Here is a 23,010-nt window from a genome sequence, read left to right as displayed (position 1 = left end):
TAGTGGTATTTTCCAAACTGTGCTCTGAAAAACTAATTTCTATGAGAAGTTGATAGGTATTCACAGAAGTCTGGCAAACAGTACAAATCTTAACTCACCTTCACAGTGTCTGTCCATTAGCCTTTTAAAGTCCCTGAAGTTCAGCAGTAAAGAAACCTAAATGTCTTGATGCATAACCATTTTGGGAAATTGTACTGTGGTTGTTTGTATGCCTTTTCTATACCCAGCACCCTTACCTCAATCTGTGCCTAGCTCAAAGCTATCAATGTATTTTTGTTGTCAATATACATTGACTAAACAGTGTCATTCATTCCATCCTAGCTCACCAAAAGTAGTTTGGGCCTACGAACTGTGGAACAACGGAAGAATTATAGTAATGAAGGGATTGGTTTCTACAAAAGGCCAATACATGATGCTTTGGGAGTAAAAGGAGGAAAACGCTGTATCCAATTTTGGTTTAAGTAGCAAATCAAACTTTTAAGTAAGTAAATCTTAATTTGGAAGAATGATTGAGAAGGTGGAAATAAATAACAGTGTGAACTCAGTTTAGAATGTAGTTACAGACTCCTGTAATCTTAGGGTTTAAAACGCACCCAAATTGATGTCATTTCACAGCATGTGGATGGATTGTTAAGAGTTCTATACACAGGCGATGGCTCCTCATCTAGGCTGATAATTTCATAGGGGCTGTGACACAAACCTACTTTCCCAAACCTTCCGTTATGTTCAGCGGTGTCCTGAAATGATCAATTTTGAAAGTGAACTAAAGAGATACTCCAACTTATTTTACTACTCTAAAGTACAGAATACAAACAACAGAAATCATCAGATATTGAACAGCATTTTTATGCAAATAAAATTAAAATATCTCAGTTGTCTGTACAGACAACTTCATTTGTAACAGAGACTTGTTTTATCTTTGGTATATTCTATTCTATCTGATACGACTATTTTGTTTTTAAAGGTTTTCCTTAAAATTTTTATAACTAATACTTCACTAATTACTTTACCAAATACATAGATTAAAATATCCCTAAATGTCAATTTTAGCAGGACTACCTTTTTCCTTTCAAAATGTAGTTAAATATACCTTTAACAGTATTTATATGTACAAAATTTAAGCCAAATATTCAAGCTTACAGGCACAGACCTTGAGTACACTTACTGCTGTGCCAAAGGAGTAATCTTGGCCCCATCCCTACTTATAAAAAAAAAATAATAAAATCATGATCTTTGGTTAAAGCAAATGACTCTTAACAGAATGTGAGCTATTGCCAAAAAATCACTCTAACAGCTATGGTTTTATACTCACAGCCTAAGCTTCTAGTAGTATGTTGTCAAAAAAAGGAAATGAGGTGATGATTGGCAGTTAATGGTCACTGACAAGATTTTAAGGGTAGTTATAAAGTTTCTCGGAAGTATCAATATCAAATGAGCTAAAGGGAGAAAAGTAGATGCAGCACTGATGTGTCAAAAATGACTTTGAAAATGAAAATTACTGTGTCTGTAACAGGTATCTTTTACTAGCTGAAAGAAACAAATGAAAAGTCAAACATTCACTATTAACATACATGGGGCCGGACACAGTGGCTTATGCCTGTAATCCCAGCACTACAGGAGGCCAAGGTGGGAGAATTACTTGAGCCCAGGAGTTCAAGACCAACACAGGCTACATGGCAAGACTGTGTCTCTATAAAAAACTTAAATATTAGCCAGGCGTGGTGGTGTCTGTAGTCCCAGGTACTCGGGAGGCCGAGATGGCAGGATGGCTTCAGCCTGGGAGATTGAGGCTGCAGTAAGCTGAGATCATGCCACTGCACTCCAGACTGGGGCAACAGAGTGAGACCCTGTCTCACATATGTAACACACACACATACATACATACGTATATACATACATACGTGGTAGCCAAGTGTAATTTTTACTGACTCTTTGGTTAGTGTCATTACACTTGCACATAGGAGTTTCTAGTCTTCAGTTAATTCCTGGGAAATGCCAAAAAATAAAAATACTGCCACAGAGAAATTAGTTTTTCTTTTCTACATATTGGCTCAAAATTAAGCACCTGAATATTAATTGTCTACATTTTGTACTTTTAAGATCTTATTTCAAAACAATTTACACTGAGAGGATTATTTGTGTTTTCAAACAGGATCAGGGATATCTTTATTTCTAGACTCTGGGAAGATAATTTACCCGAGCAAAATGCGAAGATAAATAATTATACAAAAATTTAAGTCAGTTGTCAAAGCTAACAATGCGTCATCTGGCTTCAAAATTTAATGAACAGAGAGTCTACATAAATATCTTTCTTGTCTACATATCTTTCTTGTTATAGTAAACACTTTGTTTTCTCTAACAAAACACTGCTCTTCATTTTAAAACCTAAAAGGCAAAATGAGAAAGGTAACAGCAGATTAACAGGTTTGAATGTGGTTTATAAAATGTGGAACTGACAAACATGGATTAACTGACTCGAAAATACTCTGGAATAGGGGTAACAAATTTGGTCCACAGGCCAAATCCAGCCAGCTCATAAGAATAGTTTTACATTTTCTAATGGCTGAAAAAAATCTAATGGCTAACAGAGCAGTATTTTGTAACACACGGAATTATGTAAAATTCAACTTTCAGTGCTCATGAAATTTTATTGGAACATGGCCACACTCATTCATTTAGCTATTGTCTATGATTGCTTTCACAATAGAATGGCAGAGTTGAGTAAGTGCAAAAGAGGCCTATGTGGTGCTGTCATCATTTTGCATTGCTCCTTGGCACACTAAAAATTGCAGTAATGCAGTTACCAACATTTTGAGTGCTACATATATTGTCATACCACAATATTTTTAAATTTATTACTAGTGCTTACCCGTAACATCAAAACAAGAGAAAAAAATAAAAGTAGACTTGAAGTGACATTTTTAAGGCACATTAGTATATGGATTTTTAAAAATCAGATTAGACGTCAGAGCATGATGTTTAATATGCAATGTCATTAGAGCTGTTTTTAAAGAATACTATATAGTGCAGTCAGGGCCGGTGGTTCATGCCTATAATCCAAGCACTTTGGGAGGCCAAGGTGGGTGGATCACTTGAGGTCAGGAGTTCATGACCAGCCTGGACAACATGGTAAAACCCCATCTCTACTAAAAACACAAAAATTAGCTAGGCGTGGTGGCTTGTGCCTGTAATCTCAGCTATTTGGGAGGCTGAGGCAGGAGAATCACTTGAACCTGCAGGGTGGAGTTTGCAGTGAGCTGAGATCGTGCCACTGCACTCCAGCCTGGGCAACAGAACAAGATTCAGTCTCCAAAAAAAAAAAAAAAAATCAAAAATGAAGATAAAGTTGCAGCCAAAGTGATTCAGTTGTTAACCAAGCAAGGAAAACATTTTACTAACGATGACTAAATTGTGTTTGATTCCATCAGCTGAAGGAACGTGCCCAAAGTAAACTTGCTTAAGACTATTAAATTAGCCTTTTGGCAAGAACGGTTGCTTTAAGAATTGAGAACACTGGGAACAACATCAACAGTCAATAAAAAACAAGGCAAATGACCCTGAGTGGTTTTCCTTGGCTCTTGATGAGTCAACAGATGTTACTGATACTGCCTAGTTAGTTATTGCTTATTTGATAAGTCAATGCCAATGTTGAAGTGACTGAAATTAGTCTCTATAAATTATCTGTGTGGAACAATTACAAGCATGAATATTTTCTAAGAAGAAAACACAAATTTCATGCAACCTGAAGTAGAATCTGCTAAGATGTGTTACAACTGGTGGTGCTAAAATGTGTGAAGCAAAAAGATTTAAGTTTGTCAAATTTTTAAAGCCAGTGAAAAAAAGGTAAGAAGGTATTTAAAATCTATGGTTATTTACTGTATTATTATTCATCAGCAGGTACTTTGTGGGATATATTTGACTCAACTTTGTATTACTGAACTAACTACTAGTATCAATGGTGAACTTCATTTGCTCTCATAGTTTCTGACAGATTAAACATCAATTGTTCAGTTATCTTTTGTCAGATACAGAAGATGAATATTCCAATTTGCCCAACCACACTGGCATAACAGTGTTAGTTCTATTATGAGCTTTTATGTTCAGGGCTGATATTGACATTTTTCTGAAAAAGAAGACATGTCCTCAACCACTATTACGGAACACTGAATGGCTTTGGAATTTAGCTTTTGCTCAAGACTTAATAAAATTTTGAAATGAATTCAAGCCAAAATTACAAGGCAAAACAAGTGTTTACATGTGAAACATGTCAACAAAAGTCATTTTGATGACAACACTATTTGAATTACAAATAACAACAAGCTGCTTTACACATTTCCTGTGCTGCTTTACACATTTCCTGTGCTATCAAAAGGTAAGACAACAAAGCGGGATCTCCATTCTCACACAAATTTGTAGCTCACACTATAGTTCCCGCAGTATTTTTTGGAGTTTGCAAGCGCAAAGGAAATTTCCATTTTTCAAAATCGATTTAACCCAGTGCAGTTGAAAAGCTTCTACCTAATCTTCAATTGGAAGTGATTAAGCTGCAATGTAATAACATGCTAAAAGGAAAATATCCAAAGAAGGTACCTTCGAAGTGATGAATATGCTCAACAAAAATCATATTCTCATGAATTAAGTATTTAACAATACCTATCTGCAAGGAATTTTCAGAAGTAAAATATGCAAAATCTTATTACAGATCAGCATTAACAAGTACTTATAATCAACTTTAATGACATGAAACATTAACTTTGATGCTCCCCCTAAATAAATTCTTTTCATTGGTAAACCCATATTACAAAAAGATAGTTCTCAATTATTGTTTTGAATTTTGTCAATAAAACTTTTGTGCAAATGTTATTTCTCTCCAGTTATTTAAGTACCTACATAACAATCTCAGTTTTACCTCTTAGCCCAGAAAGCCTAAAATATTTACTATCTGGCCCTTTATAGAAAAAGTTTCCTGACCTCTGCCCTAGAGCCAGAAGCTACCCTGAACATTTAAAAGTACAGGTTGAATGCAATGCCTCAGAAGCCAGATGGCCCGGGTTTATATGTTGGCTCTGCCACTAGCAGCTTTAGGATCATGAGTAAATTCTTTAATCTTTTTTTGCCTCAGTTTCCTCATCTGTAAATGGGGGTAAGTAATGGCATTTATCTTACAGGGTTGTTGTGAGAATTGAATTAGTAAATGCAAAGCACAAGAAACAGTGCCAGGCACAAAGGAAGCATTATCCTCATATGACTACTGAACACTTGACATGTAGCTAGTGCAACTGAAACAGTGAAGTTCTACTTGAATTCAATTAAAATTAATAAAAGAGCCACATTAGTGGCTATTTCAGTGGCTCCCGTATTACCACAATTCTACAGGATCATGCTAGGGTGTGCGGATGCTGGAATATAACCATTTTGCACTGAGTAGGACAATGAATTTCGTTATACTACAGTTAATATTAGTTTTCTGTTCAAAACAGCTGTGCCTTTTCGTGCCACAAAATATTTTCTACTTTCTCAGTAGCAGAATTAATGCATTTTTTAACAAAACAGTGTATGTTTTTGTATAATTTGTATAATTATATATATATCCACATTTATGATTTTTTAATATATAAAGAAAATCCAAATATATTCAGAAACCTCAAAACTTTACCTTTTGCAAAATGTTAAGGCATCTGCTTCTAACAGTTGGAAAGCTTTTTTATTTAGTAGTTTACCTCTTATTCTTGATTATACCAAAATTTTTATATTGGCATTATCCAGTAGTAAAATAGACAAAAATATCAGAAGAAAAGTGGAAACACTACAATTTTCTTTAAGAGAAAGGGACTTGCTACATTGCCCAGGTTGGAGTGCAGTGGCTGTTCACAGGTGTAGTCATAAGTACACTAGAGTCTCAAAATCCCATCTCAAGTAATCCTCCTGCCTCCACCCCCTGTGCCACTAGGACTACAAGTGTGTGCCACCACACCTGGCTAGAAAAACTACAAATTTTCCAGTTGAACAATTAATTCAGAGAAATAACCAAACAGCTGGAAAAGCATGTCTCCTTCTCCAGCTAACTCTGACCATTTTGTACATACTGAACAAAACACTTGCCAGGTCACAGGCTTAATAAGACATCTTTACATGGAGGTGTAAAAAATTACCTTTTTTTTGCATAAATACCATGATACTTTATTGCTCAGTGTTCCTTTGAAAATAAGTTAGCATGTTTCCATGTTATTCTTTTATCAATCATATTATTGACTAAAGCATATCACTGATTAACATAAGGTAAAAATATCATCCACTCACATATTCTTGAAGAGAAGTACTTGCAATATTTTATGAAAACATTTGTGCACATTTTTACTTGATTTAATGGACAGTCCATTTCATATTTTTCTTTAAAATCTACAAATATCTTAATTCTTACCATTAAAACAACTAAAACCAAAACCCAAAACCAATCCCAAAATAAACCCCACCAAAGCACATTAATTTTATTACAGAACATATATTAAGTCACTGAGTAAAGCTCTTTTTTATGAACACTTTTGGAAAGCTTGCATTCAGTTCTAGCACAGCTCTGTTATCAATCTGCGAACAGAAGGACACATCAAGTAAAGAAAGATCTTTACAAGATTCCAGGAGTTTTCTTAAGGATGCTGGACTTACCATTCTTGTTCCTATTTAGGGAAAACAAAACAAAACAAAACAAAAGAACACCTTAAGTATAACATTTATATAAAGTGCTAACAATTAATCCATTCATGATTTATTGTTTGTAATGAACCTGAAATAATGCTTTACAAATTAAATCATTTTTTCAAACATAACTTCATATTGAAATCATTTTGTTAAAAAAAAATAAAAGTTGAATATTCCAGCCAATTTAGCATCTAGAACCTGAATCTTGCCAATATCCTACCCACTATCTTCATTCCTACCTCCTACCCCTTCAAATCAACTCCTCCAGACTTTCCTATTTCTGTCACCCCATTTCAAAATGGTTTTCACCATGCATTTGATGTAAAATGTGCAAGTGCGATGTGACTTCACAAAGTATCAATTGTGTGCACAATGATAACTACTGTGACACTGCTGGCACCCCTGGCTAAAAGTAAGAAGTAACAAAATTACATAGGGTTCCTTTCTGATGAATGCAGTAAGGATACAAGATATTCCACAGTTGGAAAAGATTTTCAATAGATCTGCATGGGGTAGAACTATTCCTAAACACTAGAATTATCAGGGATAAAGATTTCACAATATTCCTTAATCAAGAATTTTAATTAAGAAACTTAAAAAAAAACTAGCTTGAATTCATTAAACAAATAAATCAATTTCTTTTCTCTCCTTAATAAAAATAGAGAGCACAGCTCATGTAAATTCTCACTCTTCCAAGTAGATCAAGAATTAATGGTTAGAGTTTCTGATAGTTTCAACTATAAAATTCTGTTACTGTCCTCACTATTTTATTAAAGTACATATATAATTATTCCCTATATTAACTGATCTATCTTGCATTTCCTATCAAACCAAGCAGACTTATCAGGACAAAATTTTTATTGAATCCAAAAATTTTCTTTTTCCTTACAAAAAGTCTGAGATTGGCTTTTATGTCAAGGAAACAGACATTTAAAACAAATTCATACATTGCATCCTTACCTAGTATGTCCAGCTGCTGTAACCTGGTACAATTACATGCCAATTCTTCAATGTCTGTGTCACATACAGATCTGTTAGCTGTAAGAAAGAGTTTTTGCAAGTGTGGGAGCTGGCGTGCCAGTCTGGTGAAGCACCCGGTGCTGCTCTGCAGAGTTGGGCACCAGCCGAGGTCAAGTTCCTCCAGAAATGGACAGCCAGAAGCCAGTTCTGCTATTCCATTCTCAGTAATATTCTTACATCTCCATAGATCCAGGGTCCGGAGTTTTTTACACTTGGCTCCTATCATGCTAGCTATCACATCATAGTCTTCAATCTGGAAATCAAGTAATTCCAATCTTTTACGTGTTATGCTCAGACATGTAAACTGTTAAGAGTAAGTCAGATTCTTAATTATAACCTATTGCTTTGCTCCCATTTAAACAAATCCACATCCTTGTTAATACAGATCTGCCCACTCATCTCACAGATCTGCCACTGTTTCATAAAACAGCCAGGAGTACTCATTTATTTAAAAATCCATTTAAGAGAACTCCAGACAGAAGATGTTAATGAATTAAATCCCAAAGCAGTCTGAAGTCTTTGGTCTCTCATGAAGAATTAAAGGATTATGTGTTCCTCTTTTATGCCCACCATTTCAACCTTGCTGCTGCTACTCATTGACAGCATCTACTTTCTTCCATTTTCTATATGGCTAATATACTTTGGCAGGTATATAAGAGCTCCCTGATGTGCATCTTGTAAGCTCTAAAACACTATGTGGAAATGCTGATAATACTAATAAGGATACTAGTTTTGGGTTAAATGAGGCATTTGGGGACTGCACATACAACATGAAAATAATGTAGATTACATATGTTAATCAACTGTCAGTTATTGGAGGTGTCCAGTGCTTACCTCATGATTACAGGATAAGACTCTACTCATCAAGGATTAAACATTTCAGTTCTTGGGCTTTAAATGCTTTAATAATGTTCCTTTAAATAGATTATTTTAAGAGGTTCATTTGATTTTGTTAAAATCAGATATTAAAATTACCACAAGAAATCAAAAGGAAACAAAATAGTAAACAATTACAATGATTATTTCCTTTTGTTCTTTTAATTGTATTTTCAACAAACATTTATGCACCACTCAAGATGCTAGGACCAGAAGTAAACTGAAAAAAGGAGACACTGTCTACATTTTTGGGAAAGACACACAGACTAATTAAGTAAGGAAAAAATATATTCAAAGAGTGACATATGGTGGGAAAATAATAAAACAGAGTGATGTGAGAGTGATCAGAGTGTAAGGGGTTGACAGAAGAGGTGGTAATTGCTGAAATCTCCAGGAATGAGGTTGATGCATTCGAGGAACAAAAATGAGATCCATATGGCCCAAGGGTGGTGAGGGAGAGGACGGGCTATGGAGGGCAGAGTCACGCAGTGGCCAGGCCATTTAGACCATGAAGAAGTTAGATTTTTCTTTCAAGTACTAAGGAAGTCAATGGAGGGTTCTAAGCAAAGGAGTGACATATTATTACTAACATAAAAACCAATGCAAAACCACCTCTGGCTTCTGTCTGGAGGATGGGCCGATGGTGGGGAGGGACAGAGGAGGAAGCTGATTGAGGAGGCCTGCAACAGTGTAAAGGACAGATGACGGGGCTTGGATTAAGGTGGCAATGGTGGAACTGTAGAAATCTGATAGATTTGGGGCTGTATTTTTGAGGTGGAACCAAAGGCTGACATATTAGATATAGGCATAATGATTTCTAAGGTTCTGGATGTCAGTGTATGTATGGTGGAATCATGCTGCAGTCTACGAAAACAGGTTTGGGGGAACATATTTCCTTCAGCGAGTATACCTGAACAACACAAAACTGTGGGTTTGATAATCAGGGCAGCCAATTAGCTTATTTAGAAAAAAAAAAATTAAAAATCTTTCTGAAACCCATGATTCTGATTGTGCCCAATCTGTGCCTGGCCAATCTCAGCAGTGTTTGAACAAATTCTCTACCAGCAGAGAACACAGTGAGAAATTCCTTCAAGACTTTGTTGTTGTTGTGAAATTTTCACAGCACTACTCACGCCAAATTCAGGGCTGGGAAAATAAAAATGAAACTAAATACTTTTTACTGGAACAAAGGCAACCTATCCCTCCTTTATTAACTACAATTCCTTCTAAATTTTAGATATTATGCAGGACTCCTTTTTCCCCCAAAATAATAGACATATTTATTTTCTTATTCATTATCTAATTTTAAAAATAGGGCAAATGCCACAGAGGAACCATCAGCAAGAATTTAAGGGACCTGACTAGGATCACATAATTAGTAGGAAACTGAAGAAAATACCAGGCAGGTCTTACGATTCCTTAATTTAGGCAACTTTAAATCACTTCGATCAGCACTATATAATAGTGGAATTTAAACTTTTTAAAGTCATTTTTTAAAAGTAAAAGAAATAGATAAATTTTGTCTCTTTCTCAATCAAGAGGAAAAATAAGTATTTCTAAGGAGTCCTAAAAAAACGTTTACGGCATTGACTAGAATATTCAGGTTTATTACAGGTGAGACACTACTCCTCAGAAGTTCTTGTCACTGCAAATCTAACTGGCACTTGTGGCACAAAGATTAATTTCAGAAAAAAAGTGGCACAACTAATTTAGTATCTACATTAAACTCCCTACAGAGAAAGTATGCCATGAGGCGAATACTCAGCAAAGGTATATAACAGACCACAATCACCATGGCAAAGTCAACACAGTGCTCTATGTGTGTATACTGTGAACAGTTGGCTTCATAAATATCACAAATCTAAAAATTGCTATTATATTGACAGTCAACAATAAAATGTAATATAGAAAAATGAGTGCAGTAGTCAGGCAAGGTTTGAAAACACTGGTTTTAGCAAAAGTAAACAGTTTCTTTGTTGTAGGACAAACCATTGTAAAACTCTAAGACCAGGCTGGAGTGCAGTGGTCTAACCATAGCTCATTGCAGCCTCGAACACCTGGGCTCAAGCAATCCTCCTACATCAGCCTCCAGAGTAGTTGGGACTATAGGTGTGAGCAACCATACCTGGCTTCGTAATTTCATTAGGAATCTCCACTCCACTCCCAAATACACAGCCTTTAAAACTGATTATCCTTTAGAGCTAATTTTCCACAGGTCAACTCTGGAAAATGCTAACTTAAAATAATATAATTCCAACCATAAGCATATACATAATTCCAACAGTAAAGCGTCTATAGTCAGAGGCTTGATTTTCTAAGGAATGTTGCTCCAGTTTAAGGGGAGGTAAAGAACAAGCAGAATAAGGTATGTCTAAGCAAAGTTAAACGGTCCTTACCAATCTAAAGAGGACAGGCTAGCAATAAGGAAGATGCAAGTGGCAGTAACTGCCTGGTTTGTTGTGACAGAAATGGCCATCAAATGTCACTGGGCCTATCAAGAAGAGTCACTAGAGAGATCCACAGAAGCCTATCAAATGGCTTACTATGGAAAGAATTTGACCAGAAGTGAGGAAAATCTAGTGGGCTCCCAAGACTATTTCTAGAGACTGAGACGACCTGTGCCCATACTTGGGGTTTAATAAGACCTAACCACAGAATTTTAAAGACAATGGGGACACGGAGATAAATATGTCATCATAAGAGGCCTACTTAGTCTACACTGCCAAATCTTGGGGCATTTTTGAAGCCAGGCTGAGCTCTAAGAGGTGTTCAAATGGGACTTATTTTAGGTCAGGGACACTGTCTATTGACTCTAAGCCTAGCATACCAGAAGTTTTCTAGAATCTTGCAATCATTTTGCTTATTCAAGTCTTCCTACTAAGTGAATGCAAGGCAAAACTGGAATGGTCTGGGAATCTCCTAAACCTACATTGTTTTAGGGAACAGAGGACAAGTGAGGAGGAATGAATTCTTCCAGTCAGTTACACTGGAAGATTCACTTATGGCATGTGTGCACACAAACACACACACGCACATGCACACCTTCTCCACATAAGATTTCTATTGTCCTTTACATCTCAGTATTATTTAAAAGCTATGTAATTATGTGGTTAGATTAAAAGATTTAACTCTTCCCATGAGCTCTTTCAAGGGCACATAAAATCATATTTTAAATCTGGAAGGACTTTAAAGTTTATCTAGTCCAACAGTCCCTAGGCTTTTAGATTTCACAGACCAGTAAAATTTCCACACACAAAAAAGAGTTCCAACATAGGGTGTTAATCTTTCTGTTTTGACCAATAAGGACAGTAAAACAAACACAAAAACAAACCGATAAAATAAACCTATCTATTATCATGAAAATTTCAAGCAAATTATCTCAGGATTTAAAAGCTAAAATAAGCTTAGTGAAAAACTTACTAAACTATTGGCATTTGGATATGACTAACATCTTAGTGTGTGAAGAAACCTAGAGAGGTGATTAGCTGTCAGAGACAGCATCTGGTTTGAGGCAGAACTATACTATATTCCACCACACTATACTTCTTTCCTTGCTCTCCTGGACAAATAACATCAGTGTTTCAAAGACATACTTTCCAATTTAAGAAAAATGTTTGAAAGCAAGGGACAAAGAAGAGAACCATAAATCTGAAAACCTGTGGGTGTGTATGGGGTAGGGTGAGTCAGGATATATTTCACCCATAGGAAGAAAAAGAGAACAAGTAATTGAGTAGTATAAAGAATTCTCAAACACTTACCATGACACAACTGCCCAAACTGAGGTGCTGAAGCTCTGAACAGAAGTTCAAAATGCTGAGCAGTGCTGTTTGCTGCCATTAGGGACCACATCAGAGGCAAATATGGAAAGTGAATGAAAGTGAAACAAAGAGAAGAGGTCAATTAGACATTAAAGGCTGTCACTGCTTTTCCTGAAATGCAGCTCAAAAGCTAGGTTACAGAGTCCACAAATGCCATTTAATGAGTCCCCAGAGGCTCCATCATTGATTGGCTTGGAGTCAAGGTAATCATTACTAGTCTCCATGTAAGTCGTCACTTTGTATATGGTTTTGGATGCCCTAAAAATACCTATATTCCCTATGACCTCTCAGTTCATTTCCCAAAGGTAAGCAATTTGAAAGTCTGGCTAAGATTGAATACCAAGACAAGCTAAACCACTCCTCCCTCCACAAACAGAAACAAAAAGACAAAAAACCCACAGCAGGCTGGTGACACTCCTGAAGAACAGCTGCAGCTCTGACATTCACTGATCAGCTGCAGCCTGATGGAACTGCCAATAGAGTCACCCCAAATCAGGATTGAGCTGGTGACTTTAATGTCAAAGGATTCTCTTTGCTGACAAGGAAACCAACAACCATTGAGCACCTGTCAGTAGCAACATGCTGACTGAAATATATATAACATGCACTTTTTCTAGTCATGTTCCTGCCATTTAAGCCCATCTATCCTGTGCAATGAAAACGGTCTCACCACTAAAGAAACCCAAAGACTGCTACATAATCATGGCACTGTAAAATATTTTTTAAAACATGTCTGCCTTGAAAAATTGTGAAAAGCAAAAAATGCAAAATATTCAAATTTCTAATTTTTCTTTTATCAATTAAGGAGAAAACTATTCAAACTTACATGGCAAAATATCTTATACAATTTTAATGTATTTAAAAATTAAGATGTTATACAACTTCTGTAAAAATCTATTCCAAGTGTTCAGAAACTAAAAAGTATCAGTTGAGGGAGAGGTGAAGAATGTGTCAATGAAAATGTAAAACATTTGGTCAAACCCCAGATAAGATTCTCATTGAGAAAATAAAGTAATAAAATATTTCTCATAATGTAAGGTTACTTAAAGCAAAAATAATAATAGTTACAATAGGTCACAGAGGGCTATTATACTTAAGTCTAATTATTTCATCGTTGAGCATTTCTTTGAATTTAAACAAAAAAAGTTTATATTGATTTTATACTTAAGTTTCAACATAACAACATTTGTAAAACAATCCCATGTAGCTCTCAGAATGGTAACATTAGAAAGAGTATATAAAGATAATTTAATTTTCAGGTTCTCCACAATACTTAGCCATGTGAACTTATGAACAGATAGGAACATAACATTAGGTTTGTTTGTTTGTTTCTTTTTTTAATTACAGGACCATATCCATATTAAAAGGTTGTTTTATAAGATTTTCCCTTAAGTAAGATCCAGAGAATATTAGATTTTTTTAGAAAGAATCTCATAAATTTTTGTTGGTAAGAAATTTTAAATTAAAAAAATGCATACATACACACATACATATAATTCACAGGACTTGTTTGGTAATTTATTTTTAAATTACTTTCTATGAAGAATCTCAAATACACAAACAACTATAGGTTCCAATATAACACCCATGTAGCCACCACTCAGTTTTATCAACTCTTAACATTTCAACATTCTTTGCTTATCCGGCTACATTCTTGCTTGGCTCCATCCATTCACATACTTCCTCAGAGGTAACCTTTATCATGACGGTGTTTAAAACATGCTTGAAAGTATATAATTTTACAATACATTATGTATCCATAAGTAGCACATAATATTGTTCTACATGGTTTCTACATAAATGCTATTACAATGTCAATATACTTCTACATCTTCTTCATCAGTGTGAGGGACCTGTCCATGTTGATACATATAGCTCTAATCCACTAATTTTTAATGAAACTTGTTTGGTAATTTATTTTTAAATTACTTACTATGAAGAATCTCAAATATACAAACAAGTGTAGGGTCCAAAAGAACACCCATAATAACCATGTAGCCACCACTCAGTTTATCAACTCTTAATATTTTGTCTTCTTTGCTTATCTCACTACATTTTTGTATCCCTCCATCCATTCAGGTACTTCCTCAGAGGTAACCTTTATTAAGACTTGGTGTTTAAAACATGCTTGAAAATATATAATTTTAGTATACATTATGCATCCATAAATAGCATATATTAACATTAGAAATTGTTGTATAATATTCCATTATGCAAATATATTACAGCATACACCCTCATTTGATTGATATTTAATTGCTTACAATTTTCACCATTACAAACAGTGTTAGAATAAACATTCCTTTATGTGCTTCCTTGTGCATTTATAGAACAGTATTTCTCTAGAGCACATACCAGAAGGAGAATTTCCAGGTGTTTACATATTCTTTGACTTTATTTGGCTTTGAAAAATAGCTCTTCTGAGTGCTTAAATCAACCTATTCTCCCATCAGTAGTGTAAGAGTGTTACGTCCCCACACCTTTATCAACATACGTAGACTTTTCATCCTTTTAAATGTCTGCCTGTCTGATGAGTACAGAATAGTATAATTTGCATTAGTCTGATTACCAGTGAGACTGAAGATCTTTTCATATGTTCATTGGCCATTCATATTTCCTGCTATGTAAATTGCTTCATCACATCCTTTGCTGATTTTTCTTTCCATTGGGTTGTTTCTTCCTTCTTGACTTTTGGAATTCTTTATTCATGCTGGATATACCAATCTTTCTCAGTTATATCAGCTATAAATACCTTCTCTGAGGCATGTCTTTTCACTGTTTACTGGATTTTCTGAGACATGAACATTTTAAATTTTAATATGACTATATTAAAGGTGGCATTAATCCTTTTCCCCTTTATGTTTGTATTCTGTTGTTTTTTCCAAAAAGTTCTTCTTAGCTAAGGGAGAATCTAAGATTCTTCTTTTTTAAAATCAGAGTTTTAGTCTTTCTTTTTTGCACTTAGGTTTTTAACCCAACTACAATTGATTTTTATATGGTAGGATATCAAATTTCATTTTCCCCACGTTGTTCCAGTTTGATTTACTGAAGACTCCATTGTATCCACTGATTTGTAATGCTTTCTATCATATATAAGGTATCCATATATGTATGAGTCTACTTCTGGGTCATTTTGTTTCACTGGTCTATCTTCCATTCTCTGTACCAACATTTCTGTCTTAATTATTATAGTTCATAAGTCTTTAAATCTAGTATGGCAAATAGCCTTTCCTCATTCTTCAAACATCTCTTAGCTGCTGTTGGCCCTTTGCTCTTTCATGTGAACTTTAGAATCACCTTAAAGGTTTCAGTTTTTAACTTTTAGAAATAATACAAAAAGATTAATTTTTCTTAATCTCCTCTCCATGGTCATTAGTTAATTTACTAGCCTTTTATCAATTTCTGTGTCATAATTTTTTTTATATCTGATACTTCCTTACAGAATTTTTCTTTATGTTGAGAAATATTTTTAGTCGTTCTGAGTGTCTGTGGGTCATAAAATCTTAACAACAAACATTTACTGAGTACTTATTAACATGTCAGGCAGCATTGCTGTAAATTCTTTATATATATAAATCCTCACAACAATCCTATTAACTCATCCATTCATTTAATAAACTGTTATTGCATGCCTACTATGTGTTAGGCACTATTTAGGCACTTAGGATGTAACAGTGAACAGAAAAGTTAACAGCCTGTAAGGTAAATATCGTTATTTACTTATCCTATCATTATAAATGGGGAATCAGAGTGACAGAAAGTTAAATAACTTAGTTTAATATTTACCCCAATTTTTTTTTAAATAAATTTTATTGTGCATATTTGAGATTTGTCCTCAACCTTGAATGAAAGTTTAGCTAGACTTAGAATTTTTAGATGACAGTTACGTTCTTTCAACACTTTGAAAACATTACTCCATTGCTTATCAGTCTCTTACTTGATAAGAAGTCTATTGTCAATCTAATTGTTTTCCTCTGCAGGTGATATATCTTTTCTCTCTGATAGCTCTTGTCCCTTTATTTTTGATCTCCTACAATTTCATCACAATCTGTCTAAAAATTTATTTTCATTTATTTTGTTTAAAACCCCAAGTGCCCATTTTGATTTGAAGACTCATATCTCTCTTCATGAAAGATGACGATTCTAAACATTTCTCTCTTCAAATATTACTTCTCTACCATTCCTTCCATTTTTTTCTTCAGTAACTTCCATTCAATGAACACTGGAGTCTCCTAGTACCAGAGGTTAGAGTGGTTTGAAAAATATGTCCACATGTTACTCTATACGCTTTCCTTCCAGAGGTAAAGCTTAATTCTTCTCCCTTTGAGAGAGTGGGCTTAACTTAGCAACTCACTTTTAACAAACAGTATATTATAGAGGTGATACAGGTCACTTTGAATATTACATTTATGATAGTTAATTTTATGTATCAGCCTTACCAGGCCATGGGGTGCCCAGATATTTAGTTAAACATAATTCTGGGTATTTGTTTGTTTTTGAGACAGAGTCTCACTCTCTCCCCAGGCTGGAGTGCAGTGGCACAATCTCAGCTCACTGCAACCTCCAACTCCCTGGTTCAAGCGATTCTCCTACCTCAGAATCCCGAGTGGCTGGGATTACAGGCACGTTTCACCACACCCAGCTAATTTTTGTATTATTAGTAGAGACAGGGTTTCACCATGTTGGCCAGGATGGTCTCGATCTGCTGACCTCATGATCCACCCGCCTCGGCCTCTCAAACTGCTGAAATTACAGGTGTGAGCCACTGTCCCCTGGTACAACTCCCCACACACCCAGGTAAAGAAGCATACGCTTCTCAACCTGGGACCAAACTGGAAGAGTAAACACATAATTAAATATTCAAGTGGGTTACATGACACTCAGCCATTTTGGATGGCGAAATGCCAAAGGTAAAGAAGTAAACAGCAAAATATTATAACAAATTATAACTGGAGAGAAAAGCAAGAGACAAGTTCAATGTGAACAGTTTTTATTAATGCAATTAGGCAAAAACAACTGTAAAGCATGCTTACAGTATCAGGGTTCCAGACCATCCTCTACAACTCACAAAAGGACTGTAAAGGAATTAGTCCATAAACATCATACTCTGATGATTGTAACAGGAGGAAGACTGTTTCCCCCTACTTTCACAACTGCCTTCTTGTTTGTTTAGCAATTTTATTCCCCTTAGCGTCCTTTAGTGAAGCCTCCAAATACTCAAGACTACTACAATGATTACAATGACTATTGCTAAGAAAATGATTTCACTTTGGAAGGCTGAGGTGGGCAGATAGATCACTTGAGATCAGGAGTTTGAGGCCTGGGAACATGGCAAAACCCCATCTCTACAAAAAATACAAAAATTAGCCTGGCACAGTGGTGCAAGCCTATAGTCCTAGATACTTGGGAGGCTGAGTTGGAAGGATCACTTGAACCTGGCAGGCAGAGGTTGCAGTGAGCTGAGATCATACCACTGCACTCTAGCCTGGGCGACAAGAGTGACACCCTGTCTCAAAGAAAAAAAAAAAACAAGAATGATTTCGATTTCAAAAACAATTTAGTTAGTGAAATGATGGATAACAGATGTGGAAGTTTGGTGTATGCAGATATGAAGTGCCATTCAGTTATAAAGAATATTATTAATGCCTTTACTTGTTACGAAGAAATTTATTAATAGATAAAAGGCATGAATCCAAATTTTCATTGACAGCTTTTTAAGAAATGCTATCCATAAACTTCATAACTTCCCACCCTCCAGACTTCTAAAGTGCTAAGCAAAAATACTTAATAAAAATAACTGATGTTTATTATACTCACATATAACTTTTAGATAGTCCAGATGTATAGCTTAGAATTATATTTATGCATACCTGTACATTTTATAATGTACTGAGAACCTTGTATAATTAATGTATGTAGTAATATGCTTGCTATTTTACATTAATGTAGGTTTTTAGCTGTTAAAACTAGTTTATGACCTTTTTTATTCAATGTTAAGAATTGTTGTTGGCTATCTTTAATAAATAATGTAACCCTTAATTATAACACTCAATACAGGACAGTAGGATTCCAAATTAGTATTCTCCATTCTAAAATATGATTCCTAGAAAGCATATTAATAAGGGCCAGGTAACAAGTGTACATATTACAGACAAAGACTAGCTAAAATATAGACTAGTTATATAACATCATCAGAAACAAATGTACTTTCATTGATTATAATACATTTCAAACACATCAGAGCACTATCTCTGAGTAAGAAGGTGAAATTTTATAAAAGTATATTCACTAAACGAAAATGCATAAATTTGCATAACAAATATCTCCAAAGAAATCTTAAGAACACAACCACTCAATTACTGGAGTGTAAAATATATATATGAGTGTAAATCTTTCTCTAATTAAAAAGTTTTGCTCCTCTTCCAATTTCAATAAACTTGGTGAAGAAGAATATAGAATAAAAATTGAAGGTCAGGTGCAGTGACTCACACCTATAATCCCAGCATTTTGGGAGGTTGAGATGGGCAGATTACTTGAAGTCAGGAGTTCGAGACCAGCCTGGCAAATACGGTGAAACCCCATCTCTACTAAAAATATAAAAATCAGCTGGGCATGGTGGCACATGCCTGTAGTCCCAGCTACTCGGGAGGCTGGGGAAGGAGAATCGCTTGAACCAGGGAGGAGGAGGTTGCAGTGAGCCAAGATCGCTCCACTGCACTCCAGCCTGGGCGTCGCGAGACTCTGTCTCAAAAACAACAAAAAACAAAACAAAAAAAAAAAAGTTGAAGTATTTTGAGAACTATTTAAAGTACTTGAAACTAAACATATGCAGAAATAATCACCATTTTAGAATATTTAAATTCAATTACTTTATCCAGATTTACTATGAACCATCTACTAGAAGTTATTCTTTTATACAGTTCAAATACACAATATGGTATAGATTATACACTGATACATAATCACAACTTGAAAATAATATTGTCTTTCACAACTTTAAGATCAACGTTGTGGTGGGGAGTTAGAATTCTGACAGAACTCTAAAAAGAAAAGGCTAAATATCATAAATCATAAAAATTAATAAAGCTCCTTACACTGCCTTTGAGGAAAAAGAAGAAAGTTCTCTAAACCTAACTGTAGATGTTTAATAGCTACCCTTGACTACAGACTCAGAATTTTAGCTCTAACATACAAGTTTCAGTTTCAGGTTCAGATAATTTGTCAAATTCTTAAAATTCTTGTGTGTGATGAAACAAAATCTAAGACTAAATGTTCACACACCTTTGCCTTGCCCTGCAGTCTCATTTTGAAGCCTATTTTTATCACTGTATTGGATCTTTCCTACAATAATATAGTCAAATACATCTTTCCTCATAGATACTCAACTGATCAACTGATCAATTAACTGATCAATTTGTATAACAACCTATAATGGATGCAGAGATTTGTAGTCAAAAAGACATGGGACTGGGTGTGGTGGCTCATGCGTATAATCCCAGCACTTGGAAGGCTGAGGCAGGAGGATCACTTGAGCCCAGGAGGTTGAGACTAGCCTGAGTAACACAGTGAGATCCTATCTCTACAATAAAATAAAATAAAATAAAATAAAATAAAATAAAATAAAATAAAATAAAATAAAATAAAATAAAACAAAATAAAAACATGACAGTTTACAAATTTCAGTCCTGTAACTTTAATTTGGCTTTCCTCAGGACATGCCAACAGAGAGGATAGGCTAATCAGCCATCTCTAATGAATGGTGTCCTTTCCAGGTAGATTTCTTATACCTGGCTTATTGGTCACTGTCATGGTTGTGTTTGATAAGGAGTCTGCCCCCATTAAAAGATGATCTCCTCCACCACTGCACTCACAAGTTAGGCTTCTTGACTGTAACTCAACTACAACCCATTCATTCAGGGCACACATACCCCACCAAGTCGCCTATTCCCATTGAAAGTTCTATAAGGCCAATCAGGATACAGAAATATAGCCTACAGACACATACCAAGGACTCTAAGAAAGTTTGTTATATCTGTGATAAAAAAGTTTTATCTGTGATAATTAAACTTATTATCAGCTATTAAAACTACTGATTCTTGATTGTGTTTAAGAACAAAATAATTACTAATATCTTTCTGTTTTATATATTATCTAGCTATATTAACATTTCTGTTTTAAATAGACTGCATTTTAGACGACAACTAACAACAGCGTGCATTAGTTAATTTAGGTGACCGAAGCCGGTTCTTTCTATTTTAATTTCTCACCCTCGTCTTAGTTATCAGCACTGGCTCTGTAAGTGAGAAGCCACCCTCTTCATTTGCCAATAAGTTTGGTCTTATAGTCTGACTTGGTTAGTTGCCATGGCTCTTTTAAAAGAAGGCCATCCCTGCTCTACTTATCAAAATACAATAATGTATTGTTTAAATCAAATAAGAATGCAGTAAGGAGACCACAACATACACATGTCAGAAAACAAATTCACAGCACTAAATTAAATCGCACTCTTTCAAAAGACAGTTAATACATCTTTTGTAGAAAGCCCAGCCGCTTTCATCAACAGTCAGGGTGGTGTGCAATTTTACTCATATATATGATCTGCCAAATAAACTGGCACAGAAAGAAAAAAATAGGAGAGTGTTAATATCCTACAGAAGTAAAGATCAACTTCTTTTGTTGTCTTCTAGTTCATGAAGATAAAAGCAGAGGGGTCCTTGAAACTGTCGACACAGCCGAGCAGGCCAACTAAACAGATGCTGAACCATACTTACGGATTACTGTCATATACTAGTCCCCCACAATACCTATCATCAGTTTTTTCACTTCTTCAGATTCTTTCAATTTATGCTCTATCATTCTTGAAGTGAGGCAATCAAAACTGGATGCAGGTGTTCCATTTATAACTCCAACTTTTAAAAAACACTCCTGGTTGTCTAGTCTGCTGCTAAGCAACAGAATAACATTCTTACTGAGCTACCTATCATGCCCCACTCTCACCCCTGACTCCAGATTTTTTTTTTCCCCAAACAGAGGAAAGGTAAACAGGTTCAAACTTCTAACACTAGTCCAGATTGTTTTAGTACATGTGTGGGACTTATCTTAAAGACACTCTCATGCACTATGTTAAAAAGATTTTCTTATGCTATCCTACACAAGGTGTGTATTACTTTTCTAGGGCTGCTATAACAAAGTATCATAGACTAGGTAGTTTAACCATCAGAAATTTTCTTGCTTACAATTCTGGAGGCTAAAAATCTGAGAACTAGGTGTCAACAGAGTTGGTTTTCTCTAAGACTTCTCTTACTGGCTTGTAGCGGGTCATATTCTTCCATTGTCTTCACATGGTCTTCCTTGTGTGTGTGTGTCCTCATCTCCTCTTCCTTAAGGACACCAGTCATATTGGATTAGGCTCCACCCTAATGACCTCATTTAACCTTAATCACCTCTTTAAAAACCCTGTCTCCAAATACAGTCACATTCTTAAGTACTGGGGGGTAAGATTTCAAAGTACGAATTTTGCGGAGATATAATTCAGCCCATAATACAAGTATCTGAAAGTAGATTACAGATACATGCCCTTTCAGGGGCAAATTATGTCTTTCACTTATAATGCCCCAGGGGTAAAGGATTATTATGTTTTCAACTTATTTTCAAATGGTTCAATAAAACAATTATATATTATAGTAGGGGAACCTGGGTGAAAGTACAAAAGAAATCTTTTTTTTTCAATTTCTCTATAAGTCTGAAATTATTTCAAAATAAAAGTTTTTTCCAAGTATCTAAAAATCTATTTAATGAGTCAGATTTATTTTATTTTTTGAGACAGGGTCTTGCTCTGCCACTCAGGCTGGAGTGCAGTGGCACAATCACAGCTCAGTGTAGCCTTGACCTCCTGGGCTCAAGTGATCCTCCCACCTCAGTCTCCTGAGTGGGACTACAGGGGCATGTCCAGCTAATTTGTTAAATTTTCTGTAGCGATGGGGTCTCGCTATGTTGCTCAGGTTGGTCTTGAACTCCTGATCTCAAGTGATCCTTCTGCCTCAGACTTCCAAAGCGCTGGGATTATAGGCATGAGCCCCTGAGCCCAGCTGGATGGGCTAGATTTTTACAGCTCTACTTTCACGAAAATACATCATCATGTATGGTTAAAGAAGTACTTGCAATCAATGTTTTATCGTACATAATAAGAATCTTATGAATAGAGAAGAAAAGAACCAAAAAGACTGAACTTAACTCCTTTAAATCATTATAATACCTAATTATTTCCATGCCACGGATGGTAGAAGAAACTAAGCACAACTAGAGTGTCTTTCCTGTCTAAGTTCCCATCTGTTGCAGAAAGTGCTGTCTATTCAACTCTAAAAGATGCACCAATTTCAGGAGGAAAAAAAATTACCCTATTTACCGACCCATTTCACTAGTAATTCTGGGATCACACAGTAAACAGGGCATAAATCTCAGCTCAATGGTAATTTCTTCTAGAAAGGTTTCCCAATGCAGATCATCCTCCAACTAAGGACAAGCCTGTGACAATGCTAGCATATATTTGGGCTTACTGTATACCTGTTCACTCTGTCTTTTATTAATGTAATAGTATCTT

The 23,010-nt window shown here is 35.3% G+C and overlaps 1 protein-coding gene across 3 annotated transcripts in view; it reads right to left on the bottom strand.

The window, feature by feature from the left end:
- Nucleotides 1-768: 768 nt before the first annotated feature.
- Nucleotides 769-23,010, bottom strand: part of FBXL4 (F-box and leucine rich repeat protein 4) — a 78,327-nt gene continuing 56,085 nt past the window's right edge. For 2 of the 3 annotated variants that reach the window (XM_010367680.2, XM_030928744.1), the window contains 3 exons: nt 12,351-12,422; nt 7,657-7,969; nt 769-6,674 (listed from right to left, as the gene is read on the bottom strand). In XM_010367680.2, the coding sequence (XP_010365982.1) occupies nt 6,511-6,674; nt 7,657-7,969; nt 12,351-12,422 (549 nt within the window). In that variant the 3' untranslated portion in view covers nt 769-6,510. The remainder of the gene's footprint in view (nt 6,675-7,656; nt 7,970-12,350; nt 12,423-23,010) is intronic. The other variant, XM_030928745.1, reaches the window with a different exon arrangement.

Source organism: Rhinopithecus roxellana, chromosome 4 (assembly GCF_007565055.1).
Source record: "Rhinopithecus roxellana isolate Shanxi Qingling chromosome 4, ASM756505v1, whole genome shotgun sequence".
Taxonomy (NCBI): Eukaryota; Metazoa; Chordata; class Mammalia; order Primates; family Cercopithecidae; genus Rhinopithecus; species Rhinopithecus roxellana.
Note: the sequence above shows the minus strand (reverse complement) of the source record. Positions and strands in the feature narration are given on the sequence as shown.